Source organism: Pongo abelii, chromosome 6 (assembly GCF_028885655.2).
Source record: "Pongo abelii isolate AG06213 chromosome 6, NHGRI_mPonAbe1-v2.0_pri, whole genome shotgun sequence".
Taxonomy (NCBI): domain Eukaryota; kingdom Metazoa; phylum Chordata; class Mammalia; order Primates; family Hominidae; genus Pongo; species Pongo abelii.
This window is the reverse complement of record NC_071991.2, coordinates 82,895,229-82,916,251: the sequence shown is the minus strand read 5'-3', so window position 1 is coordinate 82,916,251 and position 21,023 is coordinate 82,895,229. Positions and strand designations below refer to the sequence as shown.

At 36.6% G+C, this 21,023-nt stretch overlaps 1 protein-coding gene across 2 annotated transcripts in view; it reads right to left on the bottom strand.

The window, feature by feature from the left end:
* Positions 1-4,437: 4,437 nt before the first annotated feature.
* Positions 4,438-21,023, bottom strand: part of CALCR (calcitonin receptor) — a 153,267-nt gene continuing 136,681 nt past the window's right edge. Inside the window, exons 12-16 of one of the 2 annotated variants that reach the window (XM_002818256.3) lie at positions 18,298-18,358; positions 18,148-18,214; positions 16,041-16,259; positions 14,354-14,395; positions 4,438-6,531 (exon numbers count right to left, since the gene is read on the bottom strand). In XM_002818256.3, coding sequence (XP_002818302.1) covers positions 6,298-6,531; positions 14,354-14,395; positions 16,041-16,259; positions 18,148-18,214; positions 18,298-18,358 — 623 coding nt within the window. In that variant the 3' untranslated portion in view covers positions 4,438-6,297. The remainder of the gene's footprint in view (positions 6,532-14,353; positions 14,396-16,040; positions 16,260-18,147; positions 18,215-18,297; positions 18,359-21,023) is intronic. The other variant, XM_002818255.4, reaches the window with a different exon arrangement.

Below are 21,023 nucleotides of genomic sequence, written 5' to 3'. Positions count from 1 at the left end.
GCACGGTGGCTCACTCCTGTAATTCCAGCACTTTGGGAGCTCAAGGAGGGTGGATCACCTGAGGTCGGGAGTTCGAGACCAGCCTGACCAACATGGAGAAACCCCCATCTCTACTAAAAACACAAAAAAATTAGCCAGGTGTGGTGGTGCATGCCTGTAATCCCAGCTACTCAGGAGGTTGAGGCAGGAGAATCGCTTGAACCAGGAGGTGGAGGTTGCCGTGAGCCGAAATCGTGCCAATGCACTCTAGCCTGGGCAATAAGAGTGAAACTCCATCTCAACAACAAAAAAATTCTATTTAGTCAGATATTAAGAGAGAACTTCCAATTTATTTTGGTTCATATTTCCCCAGCATAGCTTTTCCCATTCATTTTTAATCTTTTGTTTTCTTTTGTCTTATGTATATCTCTTATTGCCTGTTGTGCTTTGTGTCTTATGTGCATCTCTTGTTGTCTGTTTTTTTTTTCTATTAAGAGAATCTGTTTCTAATTGCCGACTATGATCACCTTATTATAAATGTTATATGAAGACTTATTTCACACATCTTAAGACCCATAGTCATTAACTTACCCATATTGCTTTTTAATTACCAAATCTCTGTCTTTCTCCTAAAAAAAATCTTTATCCTTCTCTCAGGTCACGATTTCTTCTTGCCCTAATCTTGTCAACATTAACAAAATTTTAGCTTGGGGCATTTATTTGGCCATTTTGGAGTTATTGCTAGTTGAGGTCTTTTGTCTTTAACCATACAGAGTTTTAAAACATATTTCTGTGAATATGTCCCCTCCTCCATTTTCATTTTTTTGTGTCTTTCTGGTACTCCTACTGTTGATATTGGCAATTCCATTTCTATAGCTGTTGGTCTTTCTTTTCTGCTTTCTATGTCTTTATTCTTTCCTGTTTCCTCTGAGATTTCCAATCTAGTTTTTAACTCACTAATTAATTTTTAAGCGGTGTCTAAATTATCACGTGTTACTTATTTCAACTATTCTGTATAGTGTTACTTCAGGTATTGCATTTTTATAACCAGTGGTCCCACTGGCTTCCTTTTTTTCTGTTGTTTCTTTTTAAATTAATTACTAATTATTGACATGCATGTGTCCTCTCTGCTTCTATAGTTTGTCCAAGGTTGGTATCCAGAGAGGGAACTAGCACTCTAATCAGTTTGCTATCTTGGCTGTCCCTTATGTTCCTCAGTGTCTCTTCTTTCTTGACTGTCTACCTTTTTTCATCATCTGGTGCATAGTTGAATGGGTGAATGATATTCATAATGTTCATCATCCTACTTATTCAGACCACAATTCTCGAAACTGATAAGTGGAAATCCTGCTAGCAACAGTATTAAGTGTAGCCATGACTACTTATATGTAGCTTTTTTGCAGGCCTGAAATTAGGACTGGTGTGTCCATTGAGAAACCATGGAAACTTTCCCAAAACATGTTTTGTCTCTCAAATATCTGCACAAAGACGACATTCAAAGTGAAGAAACTGCAAACTAGTGTTGTGTTTGAAAAACTCTCTGGCTAAAAATAGAAATCACCACTATGGAAAGAAACCCTTGAAACTACAGAAAAATAAATTTCATCTGAAGACCCCTTTTGGTTGAAGGAATCTATGGACATTCAATTAAGTTAATTTTGGACCAAAAAGATACATGTTGTGAATTATCTCTCTTCTCTTAACCTATGGGAACTTACTATGTAATATTTTTTAGAGCTAAAAAACGGGAACAGCCTTACCCGTGAGAGGCTGGCTGGTATAGTAGGACCACCAAGATGGCAATTTAAAAAGCAGAGGCATTGGGTATTCTTGATTCAAATCCTAGCTCAGCTACTTACTAACTGTGTGATTGTGGTAGGCAATTTATTCAATTTCTCTTCCATGTAATTTTCTCATCACTAAAATGGGCATAAAGAGAGGATTCATAATGTTATAAAGAGTAGGTGAGCTAATGTCTATTGGTCTATTACATTGAGTACAGTGTTTTAATGATTAGTGTTTATCTCTCTCTCTTTCTTCTTAAATTATCTCTCTATTAAATGGATGCTCTCAACATCTTTAAGCTCACAATATTCCTCTCCTGATGAGAGCATACAGAAGCTGCAATGCATGAGTGCAGTGAAGAAGGGACTACATCCTGAGAAATGCTTGCTGAACAGAGACTAGCCACCGATTCTGCTGTGCAGAGATTTCAGGAGTTTACAGCTGGTTCTATGTTTAGTTGTATGACCTCTGTATGAGAGACCAGTGTGCTAGCTTTAATCAGCCAGTCTGGCAGGTTTGGATGGAGACAGATTTCTCAATCTTTTCTGATTTTTTTTTCATTAAAGACATTTCAACTAGTTGTATTGAATTTCTATTAGGCACTTCACCTGCAAGACTGAGATTTTATTGGAGGCAAAATTTTCCAAATTAAAATAACAGGTCTCTTAAGTAAAAGAGACTATAGTGACATGAGGTGACATTGCTGGTCAATAGGTGAAGAGGGATGGCACAGCTTGTGTCTCAGTGGAAGAATTTCTGGGAAAGCTAGATAGAAGGCATTGAATTTCTGTAAATGGAAAATGGGCATTGATCAGTGATTTAAGAGACTGGCTGACCAATGCTTCAGATACTGGAAAATCTCTGAAAATTGTCAGAGATGCTTGCTAATCTGAATGGAGGAAGACATGATATTAGAAAATTTCCTGTTCTTTTTTGGTTACAGTTTCAGTGACTGCGTTTTCTCTCCTTCAGTGCTTCATATTATTCAGAGATATTAAAAAATGTTAATTTCATGTCCAGAAGAAAAAAAATCAGAAATAGTTAGTCTTAATTTGCAAATGTTGCTTCTCTATCTTCCTTTGCCCTCACATGCACATATTATCATCCTTTTCTGCATGTTTCCAGTTATTGTTTCCTGTAACCTCCTGCTTGATATGAGTTATTAGTTCAGTAAATCAACTTTCATAAGCTTAAGTTAGGAATGTCATCTTGTTTACTCTGTCAAAATAGCAAATAGAATTTCCTGCTTTAACTTGATTGCTCTTCTAATATGGATTCTGATCTACCCTCTTCATAAATAATTTAATTTTAAACCCCAAAGTGTTAACTCCTGCGATAACTAGTTAAGCTGTAATCTAACCATGAAAGAACCACCATTGTAGACCTTGTTGTCAAGAAAGTGAGTCCTGCTTGAGACTTTGTCCTGAGATGTTCTGAGAATGTTTCTTACAACTAGAGCTCTTATGTCCAGTGTTAATGAGGAGGGAAGATCACACTCAGCTACCACCTCCAGCCACATGTGTCACTTTGCTCTTCCACCCTCAAGATATCAGTGGTTATGGTTTTAGGGTAATGGTTCACTTAGCAGGTTTTGATTTTTACCCCTGCACCAAAAAGAAGCAGTCCCTACTGTAAAGAAGGTTTGCCTTGATAACTACCATTAATAAATATTTGTTATATAGCAGGATGGGAGGCATATGAAACATCTGTTGAATCGATGTCTAATGAAAGAAGTAATGAATCAGAATGATTGTAGCTCAAGGATGATAGCATTTTTGTCATGTTTTTTCCAACATTTTCCCCTGCAGTAACTGTAATATTCATTTGCACCTAAAGGCCTGTTTTGGATCAAAAAATAGGAGTCAAAGCAAAAGGAGAGCTGACCGTCTGAGTACAAACTTATCTCTTGAGGAATCATGTTTTATGGTATGATGCAAAATTGTTTTTGTTCCTCAAGATCACAATGATAATAATATCTATTTGTATTCCCCCCTGGAATGTAAGAGAAAGATGTAATCCTTACATATCCTTTCGGAAGAAGTTTCCCAGATCTCATGAGGCCACAATTTTGGATGTTCTCACATAATGAGAAGAATCTACAAATTGCTCCTCTTCCCCATTTTAGTCCATCAGAGTTCTCATTTAATCCTCATTTTTTCCATTTCATGCTTTCCAGATCTGAAAATCCTTCCAATGGTGGCCTTTATGCATTCTAATGATAGTTAATTGGTTGCCTTTCATCTAGCCTTAGTCTCTCTCCCAAACTATATTAAAAGCCAATGATTGTAACAATTCTAAGGATCTGATGTGATATTGGACAGGTCAAGTCTGGTCCCAGAATAATAAATAAAAAAACAAGAACAATAAAAGGATATAATACTTTCTTACACTTGATTTCTTTGCTGTGCTTCCTAAACCTATACAATATTGATTGACACTTGTGTGTGGTTTTGTGTTATCAAGTGCATGAGAACAGTGTCACTGAATTTACAATCAAATTGAGACTAAAGATGTTTGTACTAATAAAGATAATAACCTTGATATTTTTGTGTATTGTTTCTAACCTATGCTTTTAGATTATCTTTCCCACTCCTACAGTGCAAACGAGATGGGATGGTAGCAGCCCATGGCTGAAATGAAAAACAGCATGGAATGAGCAGGAGACGAGATGAATGAATGAAAAGATGAATAATATATTTCTTTAGAAAAATATGCAAATATACATCTTTTTGCTTTTAACATACTCTGTATTAATTTATACATATACACAGGCATAAGCATTTCACATAATCTGGGCAGAACTATGTGCAATTCTATAATAAGCTATTTTGTTTTCTTCAGCCACTACTATATTAGCATAACATCTAAAATATTTTAGCAATATATTATCACATTTGTACCACAGCTGACAGAAATACTCTGTTTTCCATGTTTGTAAACAAAAATAGAACAATACTACATAACACTGTGATTGGAAAAATACCTTCTTTTCAATCCCCCCCTTACATTCAGTAAAGGAGACTTAAACTACTTTAGTATCCCAAATTCATTTTCTCTGTAGAAATATAATTTTCTCTGGGTGCGCTAAATATGTAACCATAACAAATCAATTTATTATCTTTCCACAACTAAATCACTTCTGAAAGGCAGTGGCAAAATATGACATAAATGAGACTGGAGATTTGGAGGGTTTCAATGTATCTCCTCATTTAGTATACAAATTAAATAATGGTAACTCTGATTACTGTTGCAAATTCACAAATTAATTTCAGGTGCCAGTAATGATACTGGTTTATTCAGGATTTTCAAAAATCTTATACTGGGAAGTAAAGAGAGATATGAGAATATAATACTGGATTTTAATGGGAAACGTTAAACATGAATTGATTTATGGTTAAATTTGGAGCAGTTAATTTTTTCCCCTCCTGTTTTGGTAATAACAAGAAACAAGAGGTCAACCACAAACTGATATCTAATTAGCCCTCCTGGATCTTCCTGGAAAAGACAAATCTTTTTAAGCTTTGAAGCTGGGTGGAAAGCAGTTAATGGACTTATGTGGAGTCTTTTAATTACCAATATTCAACAAATTTATCTTTTACTGCTAGATAGCACCCAAGGGCAAGAGGTAATCTGCTTTATAAACCTTGGAGTAATTTGCTTTATAAATCCTGGAGTTTAGGGAAGTGGCAAACTCTCTTTAAAGGGAGTATTGTCTTCTACTAAGAATTATATTTTTGGCAGTTTTGTAAAAATTTTTAGTGATAGATTCTTTGTGACCTCTCAGTTTATAAACGTCAGCAACCAAAATACATTCAATATTAAGACCAATTCTTTACAACAGCTAGGTCCTGCCCAATGGACAAGCTTGTCCAAAACCAAGCTGAACATGTAATGTTTTCAGCAAATTGACTCTAAATTTCTTTTGCATTCAAAGCACACATCTTCCTGCCAAATGCAGGTCTTTTTCTTCACATATTTACTCATCTCTCTATTAGAAAGCCGCTTTGTCTTGCAGAGGTCACGTAGTTCATGTGGTTTACATTGTAAGGATGGTAAAACATCTCAGTAACATCAGAATTGACTGAAATTAAAAAAATTAAAAATCAGATCCATAGCCAAATACAGAAATATTCTAATTCAAAATCCGGAGTTAAAAATAAACATATTGACAGTGATTTTAATTTTTCAAAGGTATAAATGGCTCAGTATTGACAAGGAGCACCCTGTATCTGAACTAGGTCAATTTCATTGTTTTTCTTTGATACTTTGCTTGCATTACTGTGACATTTGCATCTCAGTCCTGGATGAATGATGGAGTTCACAAGTTGCAGTGGGAGGCTCCATTCCTAGACTGTCTCCCAAAGCAATAGTACCAAGAATAACTTTCTTCAGATTTACAATGGACAAATTCACTGAATAATTCTGCACAAATGATATGTTCGGTTCCTGGGAGGATGGAGAACACTTTAAATGCATGGTCTTTCTCCCAGGAAATGATGGCTCAGTGATCACGATGCTGTGTTTGCTTCACATTCAAGCAGATGACTCTTGCTCTATGATATTCAAAGGGATGATCTCAGCACTCTCCTCGCCTTGGTTGTTGGCTGGTTCATTCCTCGGCTCCTGATGGCAGATGTAAATCGGGATGTCGCCAGCCTCCGCAGCAGCAGCTGCAGCGCGAGCCGAGCGGTTGGAGGGGCGCCTCCCCCAACGCTGGTTCCATTGAATTTTGAATTGGGCCCATTGGCGCTTCACAGTGGTTTGGACCTGGAAGAGAAAAAGGAGCCTTGTTTTTATATGATAGTCAGAAATGATCCATGCAAAGTGTATGAACATCATTCTTAGAGCTTATCAGATTTAAAGAAAGTTAAATTGTAATTCTGATCTAAAGGGCTGGGCTGTGTATGCTGTGGCCACAGAATATACCAACTTGGAAGAAGAATTTGCAAATGGAAGAACTGAGTTACTTGCTTAAATTACCCCTGGCAAGGTTGTTTGCTAGTTTTAAGAAAAGGTTTCTTTAGCTTTCATATCCAATGAATAAAAGTTGATTTGGTTTCACAGGTAATGTGGTATACATGTCATAATAGGGAGAAAGGTTGACAAAACTTTTCATATGCTACCATCCCTGATAAGGCAGAGGTTTTTAATTTCAGTGTGCACATGAAAAATATATATGTAAACCATAGCACAGTTCTGGATTTTATGATAATGGCCTCGTACAGTGAACTTTTCCTTGTCCGACATGACTTGAGATGGGGTATGCCAGATACATCTCTGGTTAATACCATGACAACTTTTTAAGAATAATATTTTATTTCTCTTTCTTTTGAAAGACTTCTAAAATGTAAACAAACTTGCCAGGCTTGTTTTATAAATACGATAAATTATATATTGAAAACAAAAGGCAAAGATGCTAACATCAGAAAGCTCTAAATATGAAAACTACAATAACCACAACTGAAAACAGTACCACAGACAGTGAATTTGCTTGTCTAGCTCTGCTTTTTATAGAACCGAATTCAATTTAGTAGTTAAGTTCCTCCTTCCTGTTGTCTCCAAACTTCTTGCTTTTCTCTATAGCTGAACAAAACTAAAAAAGAGATTATTGCAATAATCTCTATTCTGTATTTCTGAGTTTCTATTGCTCAATACATATGACAAGCTTACATAAAAATATTTGCATCAATTTATTATACATCCTTAGTTCATTCTGCTGCCAAACTCACATATGACAGCTAAACACATGAGAGAGAACCTGGGGAATATATAATGTGAAATAAATCATGTAACTACTTGACCATGGAGAATCATTTTATCTACTTTACATTTGTACAAATCTGAAAGATGAGAAAAATGACAGCAAAACTGATTAATGTTATAAAACTATATGTATATATAAGGCTGAATGGTTCTGTGGCAAACATACTTTTTTTTCTGTATCTAGTAGAGTAATAATCTCCTCTGAGAATAATTAGTATTGTTCATATATTTTTAAAGATTTTACTCAGGGAAAGACAAAGTCAAATGATTCCTCAAAAAGCAACTAAAGGGGGTAGTTTATCTTCACACAGCACAGCAACTGTAAGGTTCGAGGTGACAAATGGCAATCAGAATTATTTAGCAATCTGATAATTTGGAATATTAGACTTTTCAGATTACACAGGCAACACATCCTGAGCTTTGTTTTATTTTGTTTTGGGGTTAATGAGTGCTTGCATGCAGGGTACTTTATATGTAAAGTGATTTAAAACAGACAAAGACAAAAACTTTAAGTGCTAAGGAACAAGGTGGACCATGCAGCTGAAAGTTGTATTGAAAAAAGTCACACAAGAACAAAAGATAGAATAACAAGTTTCAGCTGTTTATTGAGTATTTACTACATACCATATCATAAGTATGTGATTTGTATTAACTTATTTAATCCTCACAACAGCCCTATGGGAAGGGCACTACTATCTTCACTTTACGGATGGGGCACTGAGGTTATGCAATGTGTCCAAAATCATATAGCTAGAATGTGGCAAAGCCACAGTACCAAGCAGAGCCTGGCTTTATTTGGGTGGTACTATTACCGTAGCTTTAAATGCCAGGGTTATAATCTAGGAACCATCAAATGCCCCATTGAGAAACTGGGAAATATACAGGTTCAGCACACTTTTGGAGAAGCAATGTCTCCAGTCAAAGGAAGCTGATAGGCCGGTCGTGGTGGCTCATGCCTGTAATCCCAGCACCTTGGGAGGCCGAGGCGGGAAGATCACAAGGTCAGGAGATCGAGACCATCCTGGCTAACATGGTGAAATCCTGTCTCTACTAAAAATACTAAAAATTAGCCGCCGCCTGTAGTCCCAGCTACTCAGGAGGCTGAGGCAGGAGAATGGCGTGAACCTGGGAGGCGGAGCTTGCAGTGAGCCGAGATCATGCCACTGCACTCCAGCCTGGGGGACAGAGCAAGTCTCCGTCTCAAAAAAAAAAAAAAAAAAAAAAAAAGCTGATAATTTCCACGGATTCAGCATCTTTTAAATACCAAGATTATCCTTGTAGCTGAAACTTACACAGATATTTACAAGTATCCAAGCAGGCAGTTATGAGTTTAGAGTTAGTTTGCAAAAGTATGCAGCATGAAAAAGAGGTCTTTTATTTCTCACCTGTCCTTTTAAAATAACTCCCATCAGAGTATCCATTTATATTAATAAAGTACACAGCCCAGCATGGGGCCAAATGGTTTGATTTCTATTTTAATTTTTTAAAGTTATTATTACAGAAAGGTTCACGGCCTTCTCTAATTGCGTCCAAAATCATAACCCATCCTTTTGTGTGGACATGGCAATCTGCTTTGATTTGTAAACTATTCATATAATAACAGGCCCTTAGCAGCATATAAAAGACACTTAAAAAATTATAGACTAATAAAGGCAATTATCTCCTACAATATCACAGGTTGAGTCTGATGCTGCTCTGATGACAAGAATAAGGGCATTTAATCTGAAAAACAAAACAAAACAAAATAAGGAGAGTTTTGTTGCTCCTGAAAATAAAAGAAATGTTATCAGTTGTAAGTGGGATAAATGTAACAACAAAAAGATTTGAATTATATAAATTCATCACTCACTAAAAAAGCAATACACACTATTCACTTTACATTTTTTCCTGATTATATCCATTTATGTATTGCCAACTTAAAAAAATACAGCCCTGGACTCACAGTTTGAAGACTCAACTATTATACCTGGCTCTATTAATAAGCTTTGTAAACTTGGTATATTTAGGCTTCAGTTCCTACATTTGTACAAAACAAAATAAGGTTAGAGTCTTCATGGTTGGATTTGAATGTTTTTGTGTTTCACCTTTTTTTTCTGAGTTCATTCTGAGTACCTACTATAGTTATGTACTGCGGAATAGAAGGTGAAGTTTTCCTCTGGAGTTTTGATCCAATGAATGCAAAGATTGTAACGCCTACTCCTTCACACTGTCACCACAATCTAACAGACCTGCTGCAACCTGAGCTTAAGCATTGGGAGATATACCTAATGCTAGATGATGAGTTGGTGGGTGCAGCGCACCAGCATGGCACATGTATACATATGTAACTTACCTGCACATTGCGCACATGTACCATAAAACCTAAAGTATAATAATAATAATAATAATAATAATAATAAAAGAAAAAAAAGATTTAAAATCATGATTTAAAAAAACACTTTAAATTCTCTGGAAGTTACAAAGTAATTGCACACTTTAGATGGTTTTTTGTTTTGTTTTGTTTTTTTGTTTTTTTTGAGATGGAGTCTCTCTCGCTCTGTCTCGCAGGCTGGAGTGCAGTGGCGCAATCTTGGCTTACTGCAAGCTCCACCTCCCGGGTTCACCCCATTCTCCTGCCTCAGCCTCCCAAGTAGCTGGAACTACAAGGGTCTACCACCAAGCCCAGCTAATTTTTTTTGTATTTTTAGTAGATATGGGGCTTCACTGTGTTAGCCAGGATGGTCTCAATCTCCTGACCTTGTGATCCAGCCGCCTTGGCCTCCCAAAGTGCTGGGATTACAGGCGTGAGCCACCATGCCTGGCCTAGGTGGTTTTATACAACTTCTGAAAGCTAGATTCCTATTAAGCCCTATTAATTAGATGCTAAGGGATACTTGTGAATATTATTTACAAAGTTGTTGCCAACATTCTTTTCAGTCTTTTGGAGGCCATAGCAGCAATATCTCTACTGGTCTCTGATTTTATCTTACAAAATTTATATGCTCTATAATTTGAGTTAATTGAGTACTTGATTATAGAATCAGAGCTTTCTGATTCCCATTCATTATCTCTTTTCTTGTATTTGGGGAAGGTTCCTTGCTCTAAAGGATAACAATACATAAGTATCATTTATAATAAAGTTAAACTTTTTGAAAACATTTAAGCATTGTATTTCTTAATTTTCTTAAATAAAATTTCCCACATCTCCCCAGTTCATTAAGTCAAGGTCATCCACTGCTTGAAGAACAAGTATGATTGTGTCTAGAATAGTGGTTCTTAAAGTGAAGTCTCTGGGTCAGCAGCATCAGTATCACCTGGGAACTTGGTTAGAAATGCAAATTCTCAAACCCCACCCCAGACCTACTGAATAGGAAACTGCTGCTGGGGCCAAGCAATCCCCGGTTTCACAAATCTTCCAGGTGATTCTGATGTACGCTCAAGTTTGAGAATACTGGTCTAGAACAAATAAAATTATTGCTTAGCTTTGAGACTGAGTCTCAAAGCTGGCTTTCTTATGTCTCTAGAAAGACATTGTATTGAAAATCAGACTTTATTGAGTGGGAGAATTCCTAAACAGAAAAAACTTCTCTTTGCATATGTTGTGAAAATCTTACTGGTCTGCAGATAGTGTTTTACTAAAAGCTACAGGGTAGAGAACATGTAGAATATGATATAGGTAGAGACCCTCACAGACAGGAAGGGGAAGTGGTGAGTGCACAGCCCTAAGAGGCCTGAGAGGAAGAGGAGAGAAAGATGCACAAATGGCCTTGCATTTCCCCTTCGTGGTGGGAGTACCTGGGAAAATGGGCAGAAGAAATCAAGGAAGAGATAATTTGCTTTCTTAGGAACACTCCATTATATCAAGTTTTTCTTTTTGATTTGAGAGCACAGTCCTGAAAATAGCCAGCCCTGAAAAGAAACTCCACATTTGCCCCTGACACCATGTCCAACAGCGGAGCAGCAATGGCTATGGCATGTGCTGAAGACAGATTCACAGGCTCTATGTGGTGTGAAGAAAGGAGCTGGAGTTCCAGGCTCCTCGGGCGGCTTGGCGGAAAGAATTTGTGAATCAGAATAGGGCTGTGGCTTCATCAAGGAGGCCACAGGTGAAAAGACTTCTTGAGGGCTTAGTAGTGCGGGGAACCAGTGTGAACTTCAACAGTGGGTGCTGGCATTATAACTTGGTAGCCAGTTGCTCTTTTGGACAAAGGTTTTTTGAATTGACTGAATATTTTCTATAAAAAGACTGCTGTAAACCACTAGAGGTTGGTGGAATAGTCTCTTGAAAGCAAGATAAGCTACAGGAAATAAAATTTTAGCTTTTGCACACTCCAATTTGTGACAGTTAAATGGAGATGTTTCTGATCATGCTACTTCCATCTATAAACTATTTTATCCACGATGTACGGAGAATAGCAAGACACAAGAAAAGGGAGAAAATCTAGTGTGTTGTTAGAACTTTCTTTTCTATGCTACTTCTTGGAAACAAATTGTGCATTTTTATAGGTGCAATCATCTTTTTCAGGTCTCTTAGGTACCTAATAATTTACTGATATGTTTGGATAATCAATGTCCACTCACTTGGAAGAGTCATTGTAGGAAATGCTTGATACATAAGCATGCTCTCATGGTCACCTCCTGATTTCTATTACTTTAATTCTTCAAGTTCCTTTCCTGCTTCTAGTCTACCCACTGCCTCTATATAATTCATTTTCATAATGATCATTTCACTGATAACATAACAATAATGAATCAAAATTCAAAAATGAAATAATAATTTCACTGATAACATACCAATCATAATCAAAATTAAATTGCACATAACACAATGTGATGTGATCTCATTATTACGTTGAGTTAGCCCCCTAGATTTCTGCTAAAACTCAGTATTCAGCCAGGCATCATCCCATCACAGCCCTATCTTAGATGCAGCTGGAAATAACTTCCCGCATGTGTGAGTGCCCTGCCTGTGTTCAATATTGTAAGGTGATGCATTCGCAGAATGCCCAGCTGAGACCCAGATGCCTAAAAATCCATGGGCCTGTGATATTACATTTGGCACAGTACACAATTCTATATTATTAGAAATGTCACACTTGTACCTTCCCCCAGTAACGGGATCTTAATGAAAATGGAAATGGTTTCCTTACTTCAAAATCAGAGATAACATATACTCAAATGAACTCGAGACATTCAATTGCTAGGGTACCCCTGGGTTTGCTTTCTATGTCTGACACTTCCAATGACAGTATCATAGATAAGACACAATAAATATTGTGGTATTTTTACAAATGCATGCAATCCTCTTGTGTTTTTCCAGATATGCCCCACTGAGCCTGATTTCTCATATTAGCTCTATTTTGATATTATTTTAGATAAAAAATTTATTTTGCATGCCACCTGAAACAACCCAAAAGGCATGGATATACATTCACAGAAATTGATATAAACATGGGGTGACTTATGCCCTACTCATTTATTATTTTTTATCATTCTAAAAAATATTAAAATTCTAAAAATATTGCCACTCTAACAGTGGGCAATGGAAGGATGTCTTTTCATTTCTATTCTAGGCCCTTAGTCTAGCCCTTAGCAATAGTAAATGCACAATGTATTTTTGTTGAATGAAGGAATGAGTTGGTAGATGAATGGATGAAGAAAGGAAGGAATAAAATGTAATAATTAAAATGGAGAATAGGAACAATAAAAACTTTGTCATGTTGGGGTTGGAAACGGGTATGAACAGGTCACAGAATAGCAAAATATTGTAGGCACTCACTACATATTATTTAACTTAGAAAAAAGATAGAGAATAAATGATCAACTGACAATGGTTAGAAATGTTTCTAATTACTAATAGGAAAGTAATATATTGACGTCTTGGCAAAATGTGATTTGCCCTGTATGGAATTATTCTTACTAGGAATTGATTTAAAATGTTCAAAAATGCTTTGACATTAAAAGTTGTGTGGTCCTAGAAAAAGCATACTAACATAGCTCCAGGAAGGAATTATAGATATAGATAAGTTAATTGAGAGTTAGTCAATTTAATTGAAAAACAGGAAATCTGTGTTCCAGTCTGGGTTATAACCATAAGTGCATTTGTGACATTGGGTAAATCACATGATCTTTCTGGAGTTTAGATTTCTTCCCTGAAAAATGAGGAAGATTTTGAATCATGTTCCCTAAAACCCTGGAAGTTCTTTGGAAGGATGTCTGGAGCTATAGAAGTTCCACTTTTATGTTTTATAGATTTGGCTCCCAGGCAAGATTTGGTTGGAAGAAAGGGTAACTCTGGCTAAAAACACCCTGAGAACAGAATGGATCAGCCATATGGCTCTCTAGATTTTACTGATCTAAATATTCACATTGTAGATTATTTGAGAATCCTTTTTGAATCTTAACTTCAGGGTGATTTTCAAAACACTGAATAAGTAGTAGGGTGTTAGCACCAAGCAACTGGAAAAGAAGGTGAGGAACTAGTACAAACCAAATGGAGATGTCTCTGCCCTAGTGAAGGCTTGGGTCTTCCAAAGGGAATAGGAATATGACTTCTCTTTGTAATGGCATCCAGAATAGCTTTCACTATTGCTCCTGAGGGTGCTGATCTGTTCAAGATGCAACCCAAGGAAATTAGCTGCCTGTGTGAATCATATTTGCCATTGTACTACACATCCATAGATAGGATTCAGCTTGGAGTAGTGGAGAAAACATAATGTTGCTAATCACAAAACCCTATGAGGTCAACTGTAGAAGTGAGATGAAATGAAATGTGTACGGAGGCCCTTTGGAAAAAATGCTGCCTTTACATAAACAAGTGATAGTATTATATGAAATGCATGCTTACCTCATTGTTGCAGAAGCAGTAGATGGTCGCAACAAAGAAGCCCTAAAAAGCGAAGGAAAAATACAGTTGAAGTTATTTTTGTGTGCTTTATGTTGTTTAGTAAACAATATAATAGACTGCCCAGAGAAGGCCTGATGAAGGAAAAAAAAGCAAGAAAAATAATTATCTACCATTCATAGTCAGTGCTGCACTACAAGAATATTCCCTTAGAAATATATTTTTCTTGTTAGGATTCCATTGTTTGGCTAAAAGGACAGCTCTAGTAAATCTAATTAATATTTTGCTCCCTTTAACATGGAGATTTATAGCAGCATATGCTGATTATGGTGAATTTGAAAAAAAAAACTACACTTAGAAAATTTAAAAATGGAGACCTTGCAGAATTCAGTAGAGGGATCTTTTACAAGGACAAGTGTCATAGTGGGTGGCTGTGGGTCTGTGTCCTATGTTGTCATGGTGAACTAGTGCAATACTGTACCCACCGCCAAGTTCATCACTCAGATAAGGACATGGACTAAGAAACTGCCTGAGTCCTGGTCACTGCTTGAAGATTTCTTGTGCCCAAGTTTTGATTATGGCCAAAAGAACAGTTTGAACTATTCAAACGATCCCTAAACTTTCTTTCTAGCCCTATTAATTTTGACCTCCTCCTCACATTAAGCCTAATATAGAAAATAAAACTATTTTGAAATTTGTAATAGAGACAGCAAAACTCTGGCCTAAGAGTCTGTGATAGAATTACTCCTGCCGAGGACTCCCACATCCTATCTTGCTATCCAAATACAGCGTTATGCTTCCAATGGGGCTTTAGATCTGGGGAAAGGTGAATGCAACTAGGGCAGCCATTCTGCTATCCAGTGTGGCAGACACTGGACAGCCCAGGACAGCCTCTGAGAGCCCACTGCATTCTCTCTTACATGAGGAGAGGCCTGGATACAACTTCCCTTTATAGCACTGAACCGTCATGAATGGATTCCTAACATTCGCCTGACAAATGGAGAGTGATAGAGCAGGAGGCACGGACAGCCTTGTGCAAATTCCTCATTACCCCAGAGCCAGCACTTATTTATAAAGGAAGATCTGACAATTTCTGTATCTATGACCAAGGAGAACATGCCTGGATGGGACCAGCTGAGGGCCCTGGGAATGACAGGAAAGCAGGCACAGAAAGAAACAGCAACAAAGAGCCTCAAAAATACTGGTGTCCTTCAGAATTTTGGCTGGGCTTATTGAATTGGAGGCTTAAATGTTAAGACATTGAAGATCATGGGCTTGTCAGGTGTGTGCAGTGGCTCACGCCTGTAATCCCAGGCCGAGGTGGGCAGAATACCTGAGGTCAGGAGTTTGATACCAGCCTGGCCAACATGGTGAAACTCCGTCTACTAAAAATACACAAATTAGCCAGGCGTGGTAGCACACACATGTAATCCCAGCTACTCAGGAGGCTAAGGCGGGAGAATTGCTTGAGCCCGGGAGACGGAGGTTGCAGTGAGTTGAGATCGTGCCACTGCGCTCCAGCCTGGTGGACAGAGTGAGACTCTGTCTCAAAAAAATAAAATAAAATAAAATAATAAATAAATAAATAAATAAACAAATAAAATAATAATAAAAGATCATGGGCTTTAGAGTTAAAATCAGCTAGCTGAATAAGCACAGTAGTTGGAAAATACACGTTTGGCTTCCTGACCTGGAAATGAATCAGAGAGTGCATCACATAATCATATATCTTCCCAAGCATCTTGTTGGAAGGTCTCCAGGGAAAGACGACAAACTGGATTCCCAGCAGGGGCACAAGGATCATGGTGGCCTTCACAGCCTTCAGGTACATGTGGGATTCCGCCTCATGGGTTTCCCTCATTTTGGTCACAAGCACCCGGACAATGTTGAGCAAAAAGAAGAAATTGACCTGCAAATATACGGTGTTATGAGCAAATCATACAGAAAAGTATCACTTAAGAATGCGCACTGTTCTCAATTCTTGTTTATCCAGTGTGAGCAACAAATGTTACCTACATAGAACATGAGAGTCTACCTGAGAGGTAGCACAATTTGCTCAGCATTTCTAGGGCTCTAGAGAAATGGTTTAATTTTATGTTCCCTCCAGCAGTATATAAAACAGTTCCAGTTGCTCATCACCCTTGCCAACACTTGGTATGAACACTCTTTTTAATATGAGCCTTTCTGTGGCGGGGTGGTGGAGGGGTGTAGTATTACCTCATTCTTGTTTTAATCTGCATTTTCCTGATGATACACGAGCTGAACACTTTTTCATAAATTTATTAGTCTTTATTTGGGACATTGCAGATACCTTCTCGGACTCTAAGTTTTGTCTTTTCAGTCTTTAAATGTTGTCTTCATGTTAATGTAGTTGACTTATCAATCTCTTCCTTAAGTGCCTTTTGTATCCTGCTTTAGAAATCTTTCTGTTTCTGAAGCTCATGAAGATACTCACATAATGTGTCTTTTTTGGGGGGCCTCTATTGTTTTGTCTTTCACATTTAAACCTACAGTTCACTAAAAACACATTTTTTTGTGTCTGGATGTGGAAGGAATCAGAATTTACTTTTTCCCCACACATATGCAACTACTAAATACACGTTTGATATTTTTTCTGTATGTATATCTTATTGACCATCTCCTTCCTCTGCCCAAAAGTGCTGCTGTCATAAATCAAGTGCCCATATTTACACAGGCAGCTCTTTCAAAATGAGAAAAATCAACAATTAAGGTATAAATGATTCACCTTGTTAATTGCTGAATCTTTTTTTTTAGTTTTGAAATGCACTAATGTGCATTTCCTTTAGTCATGAAATTAATAAGAATCCCAAATATATCAATTTCTGTTAATTTATGGTCATTCACAGGGAAGTATGCATATACTCATCTCAGATACACATTTATAATTTGGATCCTAGAATCTGCATTTCCTTAAAAATTTCTAGATAATTAAGGCAAGAAATACGTGTTTTAGAATTTTAAATACAAGAATAATTGCTAAAGTTTTTACTTCACTTTACTTCATTTATTATTTTATTAGGAGATATTTTATAATCATGAATTTATGAGTAGCTACTATTGTTTTTATTATTTTTAACAGATAAAGATATGGAGCAGTACTAAGTTTTAATGACCTAGAGTTAGAGATTATCTCCCAAAAGTACCTGAAAGATTATTTAATCTAACTTTTTCCTTAAAAAAATCAGGGGACATTTTTAGGTTAATTGATTTACCTAAATTTTCAGAGCTGGTAGATGATAGAGCTAAGACATGAGGCCAAGTCTACTGAATCCTAGGTAAGTAAGAACCGTAGCATCCTCAGTAAGAATCTGACATTTGGCTGGGAGTCCACTATTTATTACTAACTCACTAATTGAGCTTGTGTTGAATATTTGAATTTCTGGACCTTAAGTTCACAGAACCAAAGATTTTTAGAGCTCTGGAATGTCAAAGTTTTCAAAGATCCTAGATGTTCATAACACAAGCAAGCTTCTTGCAGCCCCTTGGCCTCCCACCTTTACCTAGGAGAATATAGTAATAAAAATCTTAAAATATGAGCTACATTGCTATTATAGTGTGAGTCTGTAATGAAAATGAGCTCAAGATAACCACTCCATGTGTAAGTAAAAGGCATTTTTTTGAAGAGTCTAAAATCAAATTGCTTTTTTTAACTATAGAATACCGTCAAATTAGCTTCATTTTGAAGTTATAAAACATATGATACATAGAACTATATATGCAGAAATCTCAACTAAGAGATAATACTACTAATATTGCAGTAAAAAACTAATTCTCACCACAAGCGCCGCCATGACAGGTCCATGGATTATGTAAAGCAAATGGGTTTCCACACTCAGCCAGCAGCTGAAAAAGGGCAAGGGGACAATTAATACACAAATACATTTTGTTTATGAATATGTTAACTTAAACATCACCATAATACTTACTTGTCATTGAAGTACACGGCCCTGGTAATAGCATGGATAGTGGTTGGCACCAGCGGGAACCCTACAAATGTGAAAAGTACAAATCACACTTGGTTTCTTGGTCATAACCTTTAAGTACAGCTGCATGGAAAATGGTAGTGTACTTGCAAAAATACTGGCAAATTGAGTGCATCTGTCAAGATGTTCCCCTGATATTTTCACAAAAATCATCTTTGGTCAAGCCAGTCAAAATGCTCCCAGTTAGAACATCATGTGCTTCTGGAGAGTTTGGTTAAGAGCATCCAAATAATTAAAAGCCTTTTACAAATTGCTGAATGTAGTAGGTACACTATGACTATTATTACCATTGTTATGTTTATAATGATGACTATTAACTGAGACCAGAAAGCCTTTCATTGTAGGTGAACTGGGCTCTCTCATGGAGAGGAGCTGGGTCACCCCAGAGGGATGTGACCTGGGATGGTGTATGAAAGCAATAGTCTGATTGCTCCTAAAGCCTTAGCTGATGTTCACATTCTTTCTTCTAGGCTTTTTTGTTTTTCTGTATGTTTATATCTCATGGAGTGATTCTGTTTCCTTTTAATATGAATACTTCAGAGAAGCCAGTACATTCCCTACCTTCTGTAGGTTCTGGCTAGAGAAACTTTATGAAGGCAGCTTACTGTACCTCCTTGACTAAACTCAAAAAGTGCCAGTAAAAAAAAAAAAAAACTTTTTAATTTATAAACAGAAAAATGGACACAGTTATTGGAATATGTCCTTCTAGATTATAATTTTTTAAATCAATTTTTATTCTGTAGTATAACCTAAAGTTGTAATTTTCATTAAAAAAGAAAAAATAAGTCTTTTTACTCAGATGTACAACAATAGAATATTGTTTGATTTGACTGAGACATCTGTAGAAAGAGGTTTTGTTATTGTCATCAGATTAAGAAATGTGTCTTAGGAAGGAATTAAATCAATGCATTTTTATTTTCTGTGAGTTATATACAAAAAGGGGTCTCAAAATATTGAATTTTCACCGAAGAACAACCTCAGCTTTTAAACCTAGGAAGCATATATTCAATAGGACCATAGATTTAATGTTTGGCCTGAAATAATTTTGAGTTTGCTTACACAAAACGTGATTGTGTTATTCGCAGCAGTTCTAACATACCATTTTTCCACGGGCTCAGAAAGAGAAACAAAGTCTCTGGATTTATTTTGAGATGCGTATTTTAGAATTAGAGAGAAAGAGAGGTATATGGAAAACTGAATCCTACCTCATCATTTTGTAGAAAGGAAAGTGCTTTCTACTTCATCTGGAGATGAGTATAGACCCCACACCTTTTAATGCCCAGGGCTCTTTGCTTTCTTCTAGCTATGATGCCTCCTTTTAGGTAGTTTGCTTTTTCTGTTTTTTTTTTTCTTTTTTCTTTCTCTTCTCCCCAAGGTCCCAAGATCCATAACAACCCATTCCTCCCACCAAAGATGATGAGATTCAGAATAATCCTGTGTAGGGTTCATTTTTTTAGAGGGATTTAATAAATTCTATTTGTTCAATATAGAAGTCCATGGGGGAAATTTCCTTCCCTTGATTTCTAACAAGGGGAAAACGAGCAAGGCAAGGCAAAGAAACAGTCTGGAGAGGGCTGCAAAATAAGTGATCTTCCTGAGAACTAAACTTCAGTATTTGAAGTTACTTCAATTGGAGAGAAATCGACTACTAAGTGGTGCCATGCAGACTTGGAAGGGAGCAACTACTGAAAGAACCATTCTTTGATTTTCTGTTGGGGAGAATTTCACCAGCAGATACTTGTTCATCCAGTGGCTGATGTTTACAATGTCTCTTATAAGTCTTTGAGATTGGTTCCAAATCCTAGAATTGGTAACATTATTCACAGCTGAATTAAATGAATGGGCTTTACATCACCTGCAAACAAATTAGGTGCTATAACACAACTGGGCTTTTTTGGGCCATATTTTCTGCAGTGTAACTTTCAAGAATCTTTTAAAAGTATGTAGATTTTGATTTTTTTCTGGCATTGTAAAATTTGGAACCTATCATACTCTCTTCATGTGAAAAATTTTTTCAAAGGACAATAAAAATATTATCCAGAAGAGACTTATTCTCTTGCTCCATTAAACTTTATAAAGTTTCTGTGAAACTATTTTTTCTTGAGAAATTAATTGGTATTAATTTCACCCATTGTCCTCCCATCCAAAGATAATGCTTGCTTAAAGTTCTAAGAAAGAACCCACTGCTTTAAAATATGTCAATTTTGTTCTCAGGGTTCAGATTTGGCAATGTGATTTTTCAACAGTAATGAGTTTGGTGGAATTTTGGTGTGTGCGTGTGTGTGTGTGTGTGTGCATGTAGAAAGATAGTCTTAGCTTTGGCATGCTAAAAACATTACATTTTAGAACTATTTGGTTGACTATCTTTCCAAAAGTCCACCTACAGAAGTGCAAATCCCTCTAATTCCTTTTTTAATTTAAATTTTTATATTATTGTGGCAAGAACAATTAACATCATGTCTGCCCTCTAAACAGATTTTGAAGTGCATAGTAAAAAATTGTTACCTATAGGCACAATGTTGTTCAGCAGATACCTAAAATTTACTCATCTTGCATTACTTAATCTGTAAAACCATTGATTAGCAATTCCCCATTCTGTGCTTACCTTACTAAGTGTAATGTTCTTTGGGATTCTACTTGAATCATTCAAATGAAGTTTTAAATGGTTG